We start from the raw sequence: 15,918 nt of genomic DNA on the forward strand, positions 1-15,918 counted from the left end.
GAACTAACTAATCTAATTCCAAAGCCAAATATTCTTTCAAGGATATGGCAACATGCAACTTTGACATCATTTTCTTAGTTGTCTAGATATATTTTTGCCAATCATCTCTTTGTTCTGTTCCCAACCTTACTGCCCTATTACCTCATTTTCTGGATGTGCTTTGTCCCTCTGCTTTTCTACATTTCCCTTTCCATCAAAAGTCTACTAGTTTACGGAAGATTCCCTCCTCTCTGTAAGCCCTTCTTTCACAGATATCCTTGATTCTCCAGCTAGTCTTCCCAAGTATTCTTCCTCCTTCCCTTTAACTTCCATAGAACATTTTGGGAGAAAGTTGAAGGAAAGAGCCTTAAGACATGGGTTACAGTCCCAGATTCACTACCCACTTAGACCTTTCTTTTCCCTCTAGTATTTAGACACTCTAGGTATTTCCAAGGTTTGAACATTAACTAGAGTCATGCATATGAAAACATGTTGCAAGCCATAAAGAACTAAAGAAATGCATGTTATCTTTTAATACGTGACTCTCACATTAAAGGAAATGCCCAAAACATCATTCAATAATGAATCTAGTTTGAAAGAATTGTCAGGAACACCAAATTTACTGAGTACAAGTGGCTCAGAGCAGGCTCAGAAACCAGCGTCCCCTCCTGGAGAAGCAAGTACCTCTGGACAGCACTCTAGACTAAAACTGGGTAAGAAAAAGTATAGGGGGACTTTAGTCCCTCTATGTCCTCTAGAAAGGTTGATGAGTATAGTCTACCTATATGGGGTGGACTTTGGATAGGCCTGGGCTTAAGCTGGACTCAACTGTGAGAGCAGAAGTTAGATGCAGTATTTTGTTAAAATTATTTATTTGTTCACTAAGACAGTCTCACTCCGTCACCCAGGCTGGAGTGCAGTGGCGTGATCTCGGTTCACTGCAACCTCTGCCTCCATGAAAATAGCGATTTTCATGCCTCAGTCACCCGAGTAGCTGGGATTATAGGCATGCACCACCATGCCCAGCTGATTTTTGTATTTTTAATAGAGATAGGGTTTCACCATGTTGACCAGGCTGGTCTCAAACTCCTGGCCTCAAGTGATCTGCTCACCTCAGCCTCCCAAAATTCTGGGATTACAGGCTTGAGCCACCATGCCCAGCCTTGGATACACTATTGAATAGCATGTAAGAACATTAACTTTGGTCACTCACTTGAGTTATAATCCACATAGAAGCATTGGGGCCTTGGGCAAATCTTATAAATTCTCTGAGCTCCTGAATGGTAATCTATAAAATGAGACCAAGTATATACAGCTCATATATTGCTTGAAATAATTAAATTAAATATAAATGAATTGATACATGCAAGGCATCCAATAAGTATCTCTGATAATAGATCTTCTTTTGTGCATTTCTACATTTCCTCTCCCATCACACGTCAACTAGTTTATAGAAGATCTCTTATAGAGATTATACTTTCTTGGTGTTGTATGTCCAGGCCTTTGTTCAATGCCTAAGATGAAATGTGCCCTCAAGAAATATTTTATAAATGAATAAATGCATGAATGAACCATTTTGTAAGTAGAAAGGTTGGGAGGTTAATGGGATAATGAGAACAGGCAGAAACTAAAATTGAATAGGCATCTACAGTCAGTGTGGGTGTGGGGTCTAAGTCTCTCTGAAGCAGTAAAGAAGGGGAGACTAGAGGATGTAGAAAGGTAGATGTTAATTTGATGGTAGGAGATTTCACATTTTCTTATGAAACAAGGACGAACACTCCAGACTCCCAATTTTACCTATCTACTCTTCTCCAACCTAGAGCTCAGGAGGAAGGAGACTGAAGGAAAGATGTATAGCCTGAGAGAAAGAAAGGGTCATGCATACAAAGAGGTCAGTGAGCCCCAGGATGATGACTACCTCTGTCGGCCCTTTCGGCCACTCTCACAGCTTGCTGTTATGTCCTGGTGCAATAATTTCATCATTTGGCCCACAAATCATTCCCTCACTCTAACGAATTAGAGTACAGGATTGGGGCTAAATAATGTGAGCACCAAACTCTTTCCAAAGCTCTTATATCGAGGAGCATGCATTATAACTTTCCTAATCCCTGCTTCCCTCACTTCCAGATTGTGAGATGTGTCAGAACTTCTTCATTGACAGCTGTGCTGCTCATCAGCCCCCTACATTTGTAAAGGACAGTGCAGTGAACAAAGGGCATCCCAACCGTTCAGCCCTCAGTCTGCCCCCGGGGCTGAGAATTGGGCCATCAGGCATCCCTCAGGCTGGGCTTGGAGTATGGAACGAGGCATCTGATCTGCTGCTGGGTCTGCACTTTGGCCCCTATGAGGGCCGAATTACAGAAGAGGCAGCCAACAATGGATACTCCTGGCTGGTAAGAAGAGCCTACTGTTTCCCTGTTCTGTCTTCCCACATCCCTTCTGTGCCTTTGGTGAGACATCACCTTCTACATGTTAGGATGTAGGTATGGATAACATGGTTAGCTCTGTGTACTCAAGGGTCTTTGCATGAACATGGAACTCCTATTTAGAGATCAGAGGGTACCTGGGAGCCAAGTGGTACAAAGACAAAGAAGTGCATCCTCCCTTGTGGAGCTTCTACTCTGACTAGACAAACCAACTGAGATGTGTAGATGATGACTAAGGTGCAGGCCATGTGGTCTCAGTTGGCAGTTGAAGCGCTGCAGGCCCAAAGGCCATTGATGACAGTGGAGTAAAATAATTCTTCTGATTTTTACCCTCTAAAAAGCTTTACCTTATTTTCTGAAACTCAGATCACCAAGGGGAGAAACTGCTATGAGTATGTGGATGGAAAAGATAAATCCTGGGCCAACTGGATGAGGGAAGGCCAGTAGCTCCCTGAGTTTCAGACAGAACCTTCATCTCTCACAAACCTGGATCTCCTTCCTTCTCATTATGCCTCCTTCAGTGATTTTCACATCCCCTGTTTCTATTTTTCTCCATACAATGCTGTTTTATACTGTCAACATTTAGAAATAAAAAACAACAATATAGATATTATGATTTATTTATATCAAAACATAAATATGTATGTTAGACAAAATTGAGGCACCAACATAAACCTTGAGAAGCCTAGATTCACGGGGGACACTGAATTCATGCTTTAATATATGTAATCCACATTTATTAAGCACTTAGTATGTTCCAGGTTAGGAAGTGAAGTTCACTACTTGAACAGAAGCGAGCTGCAGGATGACCCAGCCCCTTTCCACAATGGGCTCTTGTTCTATCAGAGAATAGAAAAAACAAATCAACTATTACTGTTCTATGTTATTGGGCCAAGAGAAAAAGACTTCTAAATTTCTCTGGGAATCTGGGGAAGTCAAGTGAATGGCACCTGAGTGAACTGTAGGGTGATTAGAGGAAGGCCTGTCCAAAAAAGATGGACTTGGGCTGAGTTTGGAATGATGTGTGCTAATCTAGAAACAGAGCACATGATCCAGCACCAAGTTCTGTGTTTAAAACAGAATTAATTTAAAGTTTAGAGAAGCTAGAGGTCAATGTGTTTTATGGCCAATCAAGGTGGAGATAGGTCTGGAGTTGGGCTTTGAAAAAATGGTTATTTAGGCACGGCAGGGAAGCATTCTAGGCAGGATGAGCAGTGTAGTCAGAGGTGCAAGTTCATATGACATTGTGAAAGAGATTTAGGAATGAGCAGAAGGTTCCCAGAGGAGTGGTGGGGGAGTGGTCAGCACAGACCATAGAGGCCTAGACCAGCAGGTGATGGGTCAGACCTGGATCTGACAGATACTGGGAACTCACTGCCTCTTTTCTTTCCCTTTGCCTGTCTTGACCCCAGGTATGTGAACTGTGCCCAGGATGATGAAGAGCAGAACCTGGTGGCCTTCCAGTACCACAGGCAGATCTTCTATGGAACCTGCCGAGTCATTAGGCCAGGCTGTGAACTGCTGGTCTGGTATGGGGATGAGTACAGCCAGGAACTGGGCATCAAGTGGGGCAGCAAGTGGAAGAAAGAGCTCATGGCCGGGAGAGGTAGGCATCACTACTACTCTTTTAAAAGGACAGGAAAGAAAGAATTATCCTAGGGAATTTTCATGGTTTAACTCTTAAGGAGAGTAAAATACCATCTAAAGTCAGTAAAATTTCACATCAGTGGCTTCCAAAATTAAATATTCATGTTATATGACTTTGCCTCTTTGGAACAATTTTTATTGTTTTAAATCTTTGTTCTGATTTTATATTCTAAGTACTTCATGCACAAAGTATTTAACAGCATATAGTACTAAAAGACTTAAAGACAAAAATCAGGTTCTCAAACACCTACCAGCTCTCCCAACAAGGTAGTTTCTTCTGGCATTTCGGTGATGTTTATTAATGATATGCATGCGCTGTTATTCATTCATTCATTATCTCAATTAGCTGTCATGTGAATTCCTACTCTGTGCCAGATGATGTTGCAGGGAGTATAAATACAGATTGATCCAGACAATCGGAAAAACTGCTCTTGAACAGATGACATGTGAATCAGGGAACCATATGATGACATACAGACATATGTGTAATATCAGACAGTGATTAGTGCTTTGAAGAAAATGAATCCAGAAAGAATAACTGGGGATCAGCATGAGACCTGGAGTCAATGTGAGACCTGGGGTCAGTGTGAGACCTGGGGGTCAGTGTGAGGTGAGAGTAGAGTGTTGCAGGGGATTGTCAGGGAAGGTTTCTCTTAGGAGACAGCATTTGAGAAGTGCAAGTACCTGTGGGCCAAGGGTTCCAGGCACAGGGCGCAGCTAGTGCAATGGTCCTGAGGCCAGTAATAGTTCAGCTTTTGTTCATTTTTGGAAAACAGGCTGTGGTGGGTCATCCCCTCAGAGCTGCTCCAGTTTCCAGGTGAGAGAGAATGGTGGACAGGATGAAGGTGGGGAGCATGGAGGTAAGCCTGAGCAGGGATATATTTTGAAAAAAGACTTCTATTGTATTTGAAATGGGCTCAGACTGAATGAAATAACTCAAACATGAATACTTGACGTGCAGCCTGAGAAAGAGCATATCCTCATTTTATGATTTGTAGAATCTGAAATAGAAGCAGTTCATGCACCTAGTTGGGGCAGCAGGACCCAGAGTCCTTTAGTCAGTGGGACCTGGACCACTCTGTGTTGGCCAACCTGAATCCCACCTCGTGATGGAGAACCAGGCACATAACAGTCCTCAATTAAATACGTCCTTTTGAATGAGGAGACCCAAAATTCAGATTTGCTCACACATCTCTTTAACCACATTTGTGGATCTCCAGGCTGAGTTCTCCTAATAGATCCTTTTCCCCTCTTAGGAAGTCACTAAGGACAATCTCACCTAAGTCACCAAGAGTGCTATTTCTCAATAGAATAAAATAGCTGAAGACCTCGTGTCAGCAAAAGTGCCCAGGGACCAGGGAGGGAGGATGTAGCAGAGGGTGATCAGGGAAGACTATAGGACTTGTGGGGGAAGGTCACTGCAGTTCCATCTATGTAAGGAATGACGCTGCCCCTGGTGCTGCTTGAGGTTTCACCTCGTCCGGCTGATGTGTAGAAAAGGCCCAAGACGTGGGATTTCTGAAATTTTTAAGATGTAGTGAATAAAAGTTGAATGGAAAAATGAACTGTAAAGGTCCATCCAGCACTTGGTAGGAGAGAGTTTGCATTGTTAACATATGAAGAATGACTGGTTTTCATTTGATCTTCATACCTTTGTATGTGGTAAGGCCTGAACAAAACGTCTACCCTGACCAAAAACTTCCTCTTTCAGAACCAAAGCCAGAGATCTATCCATGTCCCTCATGCTGTCTGACCTTTTCAAGTCAGAAATTTCTCAGTCAACATGTGGAACGCAATCACTCCTCTCAGAACTTCCCAGGACCATCTGCAAGAAAACTCCTCCAACCAGAGAACCCCTGCCCAGGGGATCAGAATCAGCAATATTCTGATCCAGCTGTAATGACAAAACCAAAGGTCAAGAGATCAAGGAAAGGTCCAAACTCTTGAATAAAAGGACATGGCAGAGGGAGATTCCAAGGGTTTTTTTCTAGCCCACCCAAAGGACAAATGGGGAGCTCTAGAGTGGGAGAAAGAATGATGGAAGAAGAGTCCAGAACAGGCCAGAAAGCGAATCCAGGGAACACAGGCAAATTATTTGTGGGGATAGGAATCTAAAGAATTGCAAAAGTCAAGTATGGAGAGTGTGGGCAAGGTTTCAGTGATACGTCAGATGTTATTACACACCAAAGGACACACACGGGGGGAAGCCATACATCTGCAGGGGGTGTGGGTGGGGCTTTAGCCAGAAGTCAAGCCTCCTCAGACACCAAAGGACACACATGGGGGGAAGCCCTACGTCTGCAGGGGGTGTGGGCGGCGCTTTAGCTGGAAGTCAAGCCTCTGCTACCACCAGAGGATACACACAGGGGAGAAGCCCTATGTGTCACCACACATTTGGTCACCACACATTTGCACACCCCAGCTCTGAGGTGGCTTCAGCGGAAATCTCCCTTCACTGATGCTCTTTTCGGACTCAGCCCACCTGCACCCAGGTGAAATAAACAGCCTTGTTGCTCACACAAAGCCTGTTTAGTGGTCTCTTCACAGGGATGTGTGTCGGGTACTATGAGTTAAAGAATAAAATATTGATCAGATTATTTGAAGAGAAACCTCATCATATCCCACAGGTGTGTGTGCATGTGTGTATCTACACACATATTTGCATGTATTTGTGTGTGTGTGTGTGTCCGCACACGTATGTGCATGTACTTGTGTATATATGTGTGTGTGTCCACTTGAGGGTACCAATCATAGAAGGAATGCCCCTGCTTCCTCCAGGGGAATCCTAGATCCTCAGTCTCCTACAGAGAAACAAAAATGTAAAAACAAACACCTTACTCTTTTTTAAAAAAAGATGATGAAAAGGGAGAGTTTTTTTTTTTAATTAAGATCCATGCTCTCTGTCAAGACCCAGCCAAGCTCACGGAGGCAGAAATTGGACATAAGACAATATGAGGGGTGGTCTCCTCCCTTACCCTCATACAAAGTCTGGAACGTAACAAAGAGTCCAGTAAGAGTTTTTCCTAGGCCTTTCCTGGGCCTTGAAACATGACAAGATAATGAAGGAATTCTTAACAGGACCCTTTTAGGATTAAACAAGTTTTTTGGGGGGTTCTGAAGAAACTCCTCACACTACCACAAGTAAGTTTATTGAGGGTCTAAAGGAACTCCCCAAGCCTCCATGATTTAGCAGGAGATAAGGGTAATCACCCCAGCACCTGGACCCATTGAGTTTAAATGTATTTCTGAGGCTCCAGAGAAGATTTTCAGGACTCAGATCTTAGTTAATAGATTAAAAGTTAACCACTTACGTATTTACATGAATGCACACTTACACATAGACATAGAGCTTAGAAGGTATATAAGCTTTGGAAAACTTTGTAATTTTGAGTTGGTCTGGTGATAATTTCCAGGTCTTCTCCCTGTAACCAGTTACAAAAATAAAAATTCTCTCCTCTCCCAGTTCATCCGCATCTTGTTATTGGTGATGAGAACAAGCAGCCCGACCCTTGGTTTGGTCTGGGAGCACCGTCATGGCTTAGATCACTGCAGTGGAACAGAAAAGGCTAACTATAATGATAGTTATATATAGATCTGAAGCTGCTTTACTTGAAATGTCTCTGAACTGGCTGATATGTAGGACAATCCTTTACATGTTCTAGATTGTAAAAGAAGATAAGAAAAGAAAAATAGCTCAGAGCAGTCTGAGCCATGTGAGGTGTGCAAATTTTATCAGGCCCCCAGTGAAACAAGTGTGGGGCTTCAACCATGCTCTCTACACCTATGCCTGGGGGCAGTTGTTTGAAGGCATCTAGAAATCCTCTCCACCGACTGCCCTGTGGACTCAGAAACTGAGTTTCCAACTATTAGCCTTCGTGTTTGTTTATTTTCATAGAAATTTCCCCTCGTTAAATGCCTGATGGCTAGTACCATCTAGCAGATACCCTCTACTACCAAGTCCCAACTGGGGATTCCACTGGCTTTAACTGAATGAGAAAAGGGACTTAGATTGTTCAAAGCAGGGAACTGACTCGATTTTGAGCACTCCATTTCCCCTCTTGACTCTCCATGCCCTGGGGACATTTTGATCTGAGAGCCCTTCTCTCACCTCAAGAATCAGATTCAGAACCAAAGGCTGAGTTTGTTTGTGGCAGCAAAGCTGATGGCCCATGCATCTGGGGCACTTCCTTCTTCTCCACACCACCCCTGTTCAACTTTCTTCTGGAGGAAACTTCAGAACATTTCAGTCATGTGTCTGCTGGGAGGTACAGGGAGGCTTGATTCCTGAGCCCTTCCAGGAGGACAGGAAGTAAAAACTAAAAGGCAGAAATGAAATCCACAAGCAGACAGCCTGGCACCACACGCTGGGCATGGTAGTTAAAGATCAACCCCTGACCTAATTGGTTATGTTATCTATAGATTACAGACATTGTATGGAAAAGCACTGTGAAAATCCCTGTCCTGTTTTGTTCCAATCTAATTACTGGTGCGCGCAGCCCCCAGTCACATACCCACTGCTTGCTCAATCACGACCCTCTCACACGCACCCCCTTAGAGTTGTGAGCCCTTAAAAGGGACAGGAATTGCTCACTCAGGGAGCTCGGCTCTTGAGACAGGAGTCTTGCTGATGCTCCCGGCTGAATAAACTGCTTTCTTCTTTAACTCAGTGTCTGAGGGGTTTTGTCTGCGGCTTGTCCTACTACAAGGGCACTGGCTCAATTAGCTTTTAATATTTAACCTAACTACTCAGTTAGTGCTGAGATAGTTGTAACAGAGGCCTGTGTTAGTGAGACCTGGCCTGCCACAGCTACACTTAGCTCTTTTCTTTTTTTTTTTTTTTTTCTGTGATGGAGTTTCACTCTGTTGCCCAGGTTTGGAGTGCAGTGGTGTGATCTCAGCTCACTGCAACCTCTGTCTCCTATGTTCAAGCGATTCTCCTGCCTCAGCCTCCTAAATAGCTGGGATTACAGGCACGTGCCACCATGCCCTGCTAATTTTTTGTGTTTTTAGTAGAGATGGCATTTCACCATGTTGGCCAGGCTGGTCTCAAACTCCTTACCTTGTGATTCACCCATCTCAGCCTCCCAAAGTGCTGGGATTACAGGTGTGAGCCACCGCACCCGGCTCACTTAGCTCTTTTCTTCTACTAAAACATAATCTGAGAAGTAAAAATAAAATCATAAGCCCTCTGTATTATTCCATTTTCACATTGCTATAGAGAAACACCTGAGACTGGGTAATTTATAAAGAAAAGAGGTTTAGTTGGCTCATGGTTCTGCAGGCTGTATAGGAAGCATAGTGGTTTCTGCTTGTAGGAAGGCCTTGGCAAGCTTCCAGTTATGGCAGAAAGCAAAGGGCAGTGAGACATCTCACATGGTGGAAGCAGGAGCAAGAGAGAGGGAAGAGGGCTATGTCTCACCCTTCTGAATGACCAGGTCTCATGAAAACTCACTCACTGTTGTGAAAGCAGTACCAAGTGGGGATGGTGCTAAACTCTTCGTAAGAAATCCACCCCCATGATTCAGTCACCTCCCACCACACCTCACCTCCAACACCAGGGATTACAATTCAACATGAGACTTGATGGGAACACAGATGCAAACCATATCATTCCAACCCTTGCCCCCCAGATCTCATGTTCTTCTCCCATTGCAAAATACAATCATGCTTTCCCAATAGTCCCTCAAAGTCTTAACTCATTTCAGCATTAACTCAAAAGTTCAAAGTTCCAAGTCGCATCTGACACAGGCAAATCCCTTCCACCTGTGAGCCTGTAAAATCAAAACAAGTTATGTTTTCCAAGACACAATGGGAGTACAAGCATTGGGTAAATATTCCCATTTCAAAATGGAGAAATCACCCAAAAGAAGGGAGCTACAGGCCTCATGCAAGCCCAAAACCCAGCAAGGCGGTCACTAAATCTTAAAGTTCCAAAATAATCTCCTTTGACTCCATGTCCCACATCCAAGCATGCTAGGGGTGGGCTCTCAAGGCCTTGCTCAGCTATGACCCTGTGGTTTTGCAGGGTTCAGCACCCCCATGGCCACTCTCATGGGCTGGCATTGAGAGCCTGAGGCTTTTCCAGGCACAGGGTGCAAGCTATTGGTGGGTCTGGAGGATGGTGGCCCCTTTCGCATAGTTCCAATAGGCAGTGTCCCAGTGGGGACTGTGTTGGGGCTCCAATCCCACATTTCCTCTCCTCTCCACTGCTGTAGTAGAGCTTCTCCATGAGGGCACTGCCCCTGCAGCAGGCTCCTTCCTGCACATCCAGGCTTTTCCACAGATCCTCTGAAATCTAGCCAGAGGTTCCCAAGACTCAACTCTTGCACTCTGTGCACCCACAGGCTTAACACCACATGGAAGCTGCCAAAGCTTATGGCTTGCACGCTCTGAAGCAGCCACCAGAGCTGTACTTGGGCCCCTTTGAGCCATGGCTGAAGCTGGAGTGGCAAGGATGCAGGGAGCAGCATCTCGAGGCTGCCAGGGATCTGGGGCTGGCCCAAACCATTCAACCCTCCTAGGCCTCCAGGCCTGTAATGGGAAGATCTGCCTTGAAGGTCTTTGAAATTCCTTCAAGGCCTTCTCCCCATTGTTTTGGTTATTAGCACCTGACTCCTTTTAACTTACGTAAATGTATGCAGCTTGCTTGAATCCCTCCCCTAAAAATGGGCTTTTCTTATCTACCACATGGCCTAGCTGCAAACATTCTAAACTTTTACCCTCTGTGTACCCTTTAAATATACATTACAATTTTAAATAATTTATTTGCTCACACATATGGGCATAGGTTGTTAGAAGCAGCCAGGCTACATCTTGAATGCTTTGCTGCTTAGAAATTTATTCCACCAGTTACCCTAAATCATCATTCTCAAGTTCAAAATTCCACAGATCCCTAGAGCAGGAGCCCAGTGCTGCCAAGTTCTTTGCTAAGGCATAACAAAAATGACCTCTGCTCCAGTCCCAATAACTTCCTCATTTCCATCTGAGACCTTGTCAGCCTGTGTCACTATACATATCACTATCAGCATTTTGGTCACAATGATTTATCCAGTCTCTAGGAAGTTCCAAACATTCTCTCATCTTCCTGTCTTCTTCTGAGCCCTCCAAAGTCCTCCAACCTCTGCCTGTTGCTCAGTTCCAAAGTCACTTCCACATTTTCAGGTATCTTTATAGCAACGCCCCACTCCTGGTACCAATTTTCTGTATTACTCTGTTCTCACATTGTTACAAAGAAATACTTGAGGCCAGGCGCAGTGGCTCATGACTGTAATCTCAGCACTTTGGGAGGGAGGCCGAGGTGAGTAGATCACGAGGTCAGGAGATCAAGACCATCTTGGCTAACATGGTGAAACCCCATCTCTAGTAAAAATACAAAAAAAAAAAAAAATTAGCTGGGTGTGATGGTGGGTGCCTGCAGTTCCAGCTACTTGGGAGGCTGAGGCAGGAGAATGGCATGAATCTGGGAGGCGGAGCTTGCAGTGAGCTGAGATTGCACCACTGCCCTCCAGCCTGGGTGACAGAGTGAGACTCCATCTCAAAAAAAAGAAAAGAAAAAAGAAATACTTGAGGCTGGGTAATTTATAAAGAAAAGAAGCTTCATTGGCTCATGGTTCTGCAGCTTGTACAGAAAGCATTGCAGTCTCTGCTTGGCTTCTGCAGAGGCCTCAGAAAACTTATAATTATGGTAGAAGACAAAGAAGGAGCAGACACATCACATGGCCAGAGCAGGAGGAAGAGAGAGAGCGAGGCTGGAGGTGATACATGTTTTTTTTTCAGATGGAGTCTCACTCTGCCACCAGGCTGGAGTGCAGTGGCGCCATCTCAGCTCACTGCAACCTCTGCCTCCTGGGTTCAAGCGATTCTCCTGCCTCAGCCTCCCGAGTAGCTGGGACTACAGGTGCCTGCCACCACACCAGCTAGTAGTGTTTCACCATGTTGGCAAGGGTGGTCTCGATCTCTTGACTTCATTATCTGCCTGCCTCGGGCTCCCAAAGTGCTGGGATTACAGGTGTGAGCCATTGCGCCCAGCCAATACACACTTAAACAACCCCACAACTGATTGAACAGAAACCCTTGTGGCCAAGGGTACTCCAGAGAAAGCCTGAAAACTGAGTTCCCAGCCATGATTGGACAGGAGCTCAGACATACCTTGTTATATCCCCTTCCTCACTAAGCATCATTAGGCTTTCTTCCCAAAGGGCGAAACAGCAATCAGCCCTTTGGGGTGACTCCACCACTGATATCCATCAAGTGCCAGACTATGGCCCTTCCATTTTTGCAGTTTCGACACAACTAACCAGCATTCCTCCCTGCTGAAAGACCATTGACCAGGCAGTGGTTCTAGCCGGACGACAGAGAATGACCAGGCAGTGGTTCTAAGCCCGTCTACGGATAATGCATAGTGAGGGTCATTGAGTCTTCTACTTCACCTTGGAGGTCAGAGGCCCAAAAACTCCACCCTCAAGTCATGCTAACAGTGCCATTTTCTGAACACTGGACCCACGGAGAGGCAGGAAGCTCAATCACGAATGCACACATTTCTCCTCTCATACATATTCATGACTTCTCGTATAGCTTATGGGGGTATGTATATTTGGCCAAGCCATTCAGTGAAATCCCCGTCTTAGTCTTCTGCTCCTTGCAGTCCCTATTTCTGGCTTCTGGCCGGAGGCTCTGCTTTCCAGCCTGTCCAAATGACCAGGCTGCAACTCTTTATGAGAAATAAAGCTTTTCTTTCCAAATTGGGAAACCTCGTCATTCTTGACTTGACAAACCTAAAGAACATATGTAGAAGTGCTCTTAGTGATTTTTCCTACGAGAATAAAAGGGATCACCTGAGATTGATTCAGTCAAGCTGTAACTCCCCAAAATACACGAGGCAGTAGAGAAAAACGGCTAGAGGCAGTATGTGTGAAATGAAGCTAAAATTTAGTTTCAGAAACAATTATTAGGGGCCAATGAAGTGGACAGGGACCCACGGAGAACTGCTGAACCCTCAGCACATGACAACTCATCCAAACCCGCACACTAGGAGACTTGACAGAAGTATCCAGCAAGACTTCCAGCAGCATAAGACTATGCCCCTAGGATGGCCCAGCAGCACTTGCACTCTTGCTGCTTCCACTAAAACATCCGCCTGCAAAAGCTCAGCGCAGTGAGGAAATCTCACCATGCTCCAGCCCAGATGTCCCCAAACTTTTTGGCATCAGGGACTAGATTCACGGAAGACAATTTTTCCACAGATGGGCTGAGGGGAGGATTGGGATGACTCAAATGAACATTTACAGTGCATTTTGTTTCTATTATTATCGCATTGCAATATATCATGAAATAATTGTACAACTCACCATAATGCAGAACCGGTGGGAGCCCTGAGCTCATTTTCCTGCCATGAGATGGTCCCATCTGGGAGACAGTGACAGACCATCAGGCATTAGAGTCTCAAGGAGCACACAACCGAGATCCCTCACAGGCGCGGTTCACAATAGGGTTCGTGCTCCTATCAGAATCGACGCTGCTGCTGATCTGACTGGAGGCGGGGCTCAGGAGGCGGAATGCCACTGATGGGGAGCAGCTGGAAATAGAGATGAAGCTTCATTTGCTCGCTTACCCATGCGCTCACCTCCTACTATGTGGCCCGCTTGGGGACCTCTGCTCTAGCCAACTTCTGAAGATAGGCCCCGACCTCCCTTTCTTGGAGCATTTACTAAAAAGCTTTCAGTTTGTAAGCATGTCTTGCGACTCAGAAGGACCTCTCTCAAAGCCTGAGAGCCCTCCCTTTGAAAGGTGATCATCAGCAAGGGTGAGGCCTCTTGTCTCCCAGTCTCTGCAGGAGAACAGAAACCTGTCTGAAGACAAAACTACAACAAACTCAGTTTAAAGATCTCAATTGACCTCATTTGCAATTCTAGAATCAGGCAACACTTCATTCCACAAAATAAAATGTGTTCCAACAAGTCAGAGGGAGGAGGTTGGCTCTACAGACAGAAAAATGTGTTCAGGCTGTACAGTGTGTCATTATTCCATATCTCAGACATCACACTGCAGACATCTTTATAATTTTGAAATGTTTTTGTATTTTATTATAACTTATTTAAAAACCAAAGATAGGCTACTTGGATATTTATTATGACAATTTTCTGGAAGATAAGAGTCTTGAAGATGACGCTTCTTTTTCAAATTTGCCTGAAGGTGCCATAAAGGCCCCAGGGTGTTCAGCCGGGCGCGGTGGTTCACGCCTGTAATCCCAGCACTTTGGGAGGCCAAGGCAGGCAGATTACCTGAGGTCAGGAGTTCAAGACCATCCTGGCCAACATGGTGAAACTCTGTCTCTACTAAAAATACAAAAAGTAGCCGGGCGTGGTGCCACACACCTGTAATCCCAGCTACTCAGGAGGCTGAGGCAGGAGAACTGCTTGAGCCCAGGAGGTGGAGGTTGCAGTGATCTGAAATCGTGCCACTACACTCCAGCCTGGCTGACAGAGCGAGACTCTGTCTCAAAAAAAAAAAAAAAAAAAGGCCCTGGCGTGTGGAGCCTGGTCTTCTCATTAAGGAAGTGTCCAGAGCACAGCACATGACATGCCAGTGGTGACCCTGGTTTTCAGAGAGGGGCAGATGCCAGGAGGTCAGGCATAGCTGAGGGTCTCAGTTTCCCTGGGAAAGGGGACCCTGCAGTCCCTCTTGGTCTAGGTGGGTGCAAGATGGGGGATTTACCCTGGAGAGGCCAGGAGAGGAATTCTGACAACTCCTTGGTCTGCCATTCTCCCTCCTCAGGCCACTAGCTTCTCCTTCCCTGCAGCCCTGCAGGGAGAGTCTCAGGAGAGGGGGAAGGTTACATAGTAACCCCCAAAAGGATCATTGTTTTGTCACTTTATTTATAACATTTCAGACTTTTGAAAAAGTGATAAAAGCCCACTAGAATTTCTCAGAGTACAAAAGATTAAAGAGTAAAAATAAATATACTCCATCTGTAACTGCCTATCTCGAGAGGTGGTCACTAGGATGACTGTTTTGTGTCTCCTTTTATGAAATATTCCAATATATGGCCTCCCTGTGCCTCAGTTCCTGCTTTGTAAGGTAGGGACAATACAGCATGAGGTTGTTATGAGGATTAAATTAGCTAATCCTTGCAAGTCAGTGAAAGCGAGATATGAATTTACAAGCTTCCCCCCTTTTATACACTGTTTTGTCCTTTGTCACTAGTTGTTTTGCAGGAGAATTCTCATCTTACACACAACTGGGCCTCATGCTTTTTAAAGGGCTGCAGAGTACCCTGGTGTTTAGGTAATTTTTCCCCACTAGGGCCAGTCTGGTTGTCTCTGGTCTCTGGCACCCATGGGCATTTGCCATAACAGGTGTGAGCTTCTCTTTGGGATTATCTCCTATAAACAGAATCTACAACAAATGTCATGCGTGTTTGAATTCCAAATAGATGTTTCCTAACTAGTCCCAAAGTAGTTGTAGGCCAGAATACTCCCAACCTTTGCTGAGAGGGGTCTCCTCCCTTGCTTTTGAGTGGCCTAATTCTTCATCTACAAATAACCCACGCTGACCACCCAAGAACTGCAAACGCAGTTTGACAAGAAGAAAGACGTTCCCGGCCAGGCGCGGTGGCTCACGCTTGTAATCCTCGCACTTTGGGAGGCCGAGGCAAGCCGATCACGAGGTTAGGAGTTCGAGACCAGCCTGGCCAACACAGTGAAACCCCATCTCTACTAAAACTACAAAAATTAGCTGGGCGTGGTGGCAGGCGCTTGTAATCCCAGCTAGTCAGGAGGCTGAGGCAAGGAGGCGGAGGTTGCAGTGAGCCGAGATCGCGCCACTGTACTCCAGCCTAGACGACAGAGCAAGACTCCGTCTCAAAAAA

The 15,918-nt window shown here is 45.2% G+C and overlaps 1 protein-coding gene across 1 annotated transcript in view; it reads left to right on the plus strand.

The window, feature by feature from the left end:
* Positions 1-2,288: 2,288 nt before the first annotated feature.
* PRDM7 (PR/SET domain 7) overlaps positions 2,289-15,918 on the plus strand; it is a 14,188-nt gene continuing 558 nt past the window's right edge. The window contains exons 1-4 of the mRNA XM_017871008.1: positions 2,289-2,372; positions 3,818-4,011; positions 4,829-4,912; positions 5,764-5,814. Of these exons, the coding sequence (XP_017726497.1) occupies positions 2,323-2,372; positions 3,818-4,011; positions 4,829-4,912; positions 5,764-5,814 (379 nt within the window). The 5' untranslated portion in view covers positions 2,289-2,322. The remainder of the gene's footprint in view (positions 2,373-3,817; positions 4,012-4,828; positions 4,913-5,763; positions 5,815-15,918) is intronic.

The sequence above is a fragment of the Rhinopithecus bieti genome, unplaced genomic scaffold (assembly GCF_001698545.2).
Source record: "Rhinopithecus bieti isolate Rb0 unplaced genomic scaffold, ASM169854v2 scaffold_1037, whole genome shotgun sequence".
NCBI lineage: Eukaryota > Metazoa > Chordata > Mammalia > Primates > Cercopithecidae > Rhinopithecus > Rhinopithecus bieti.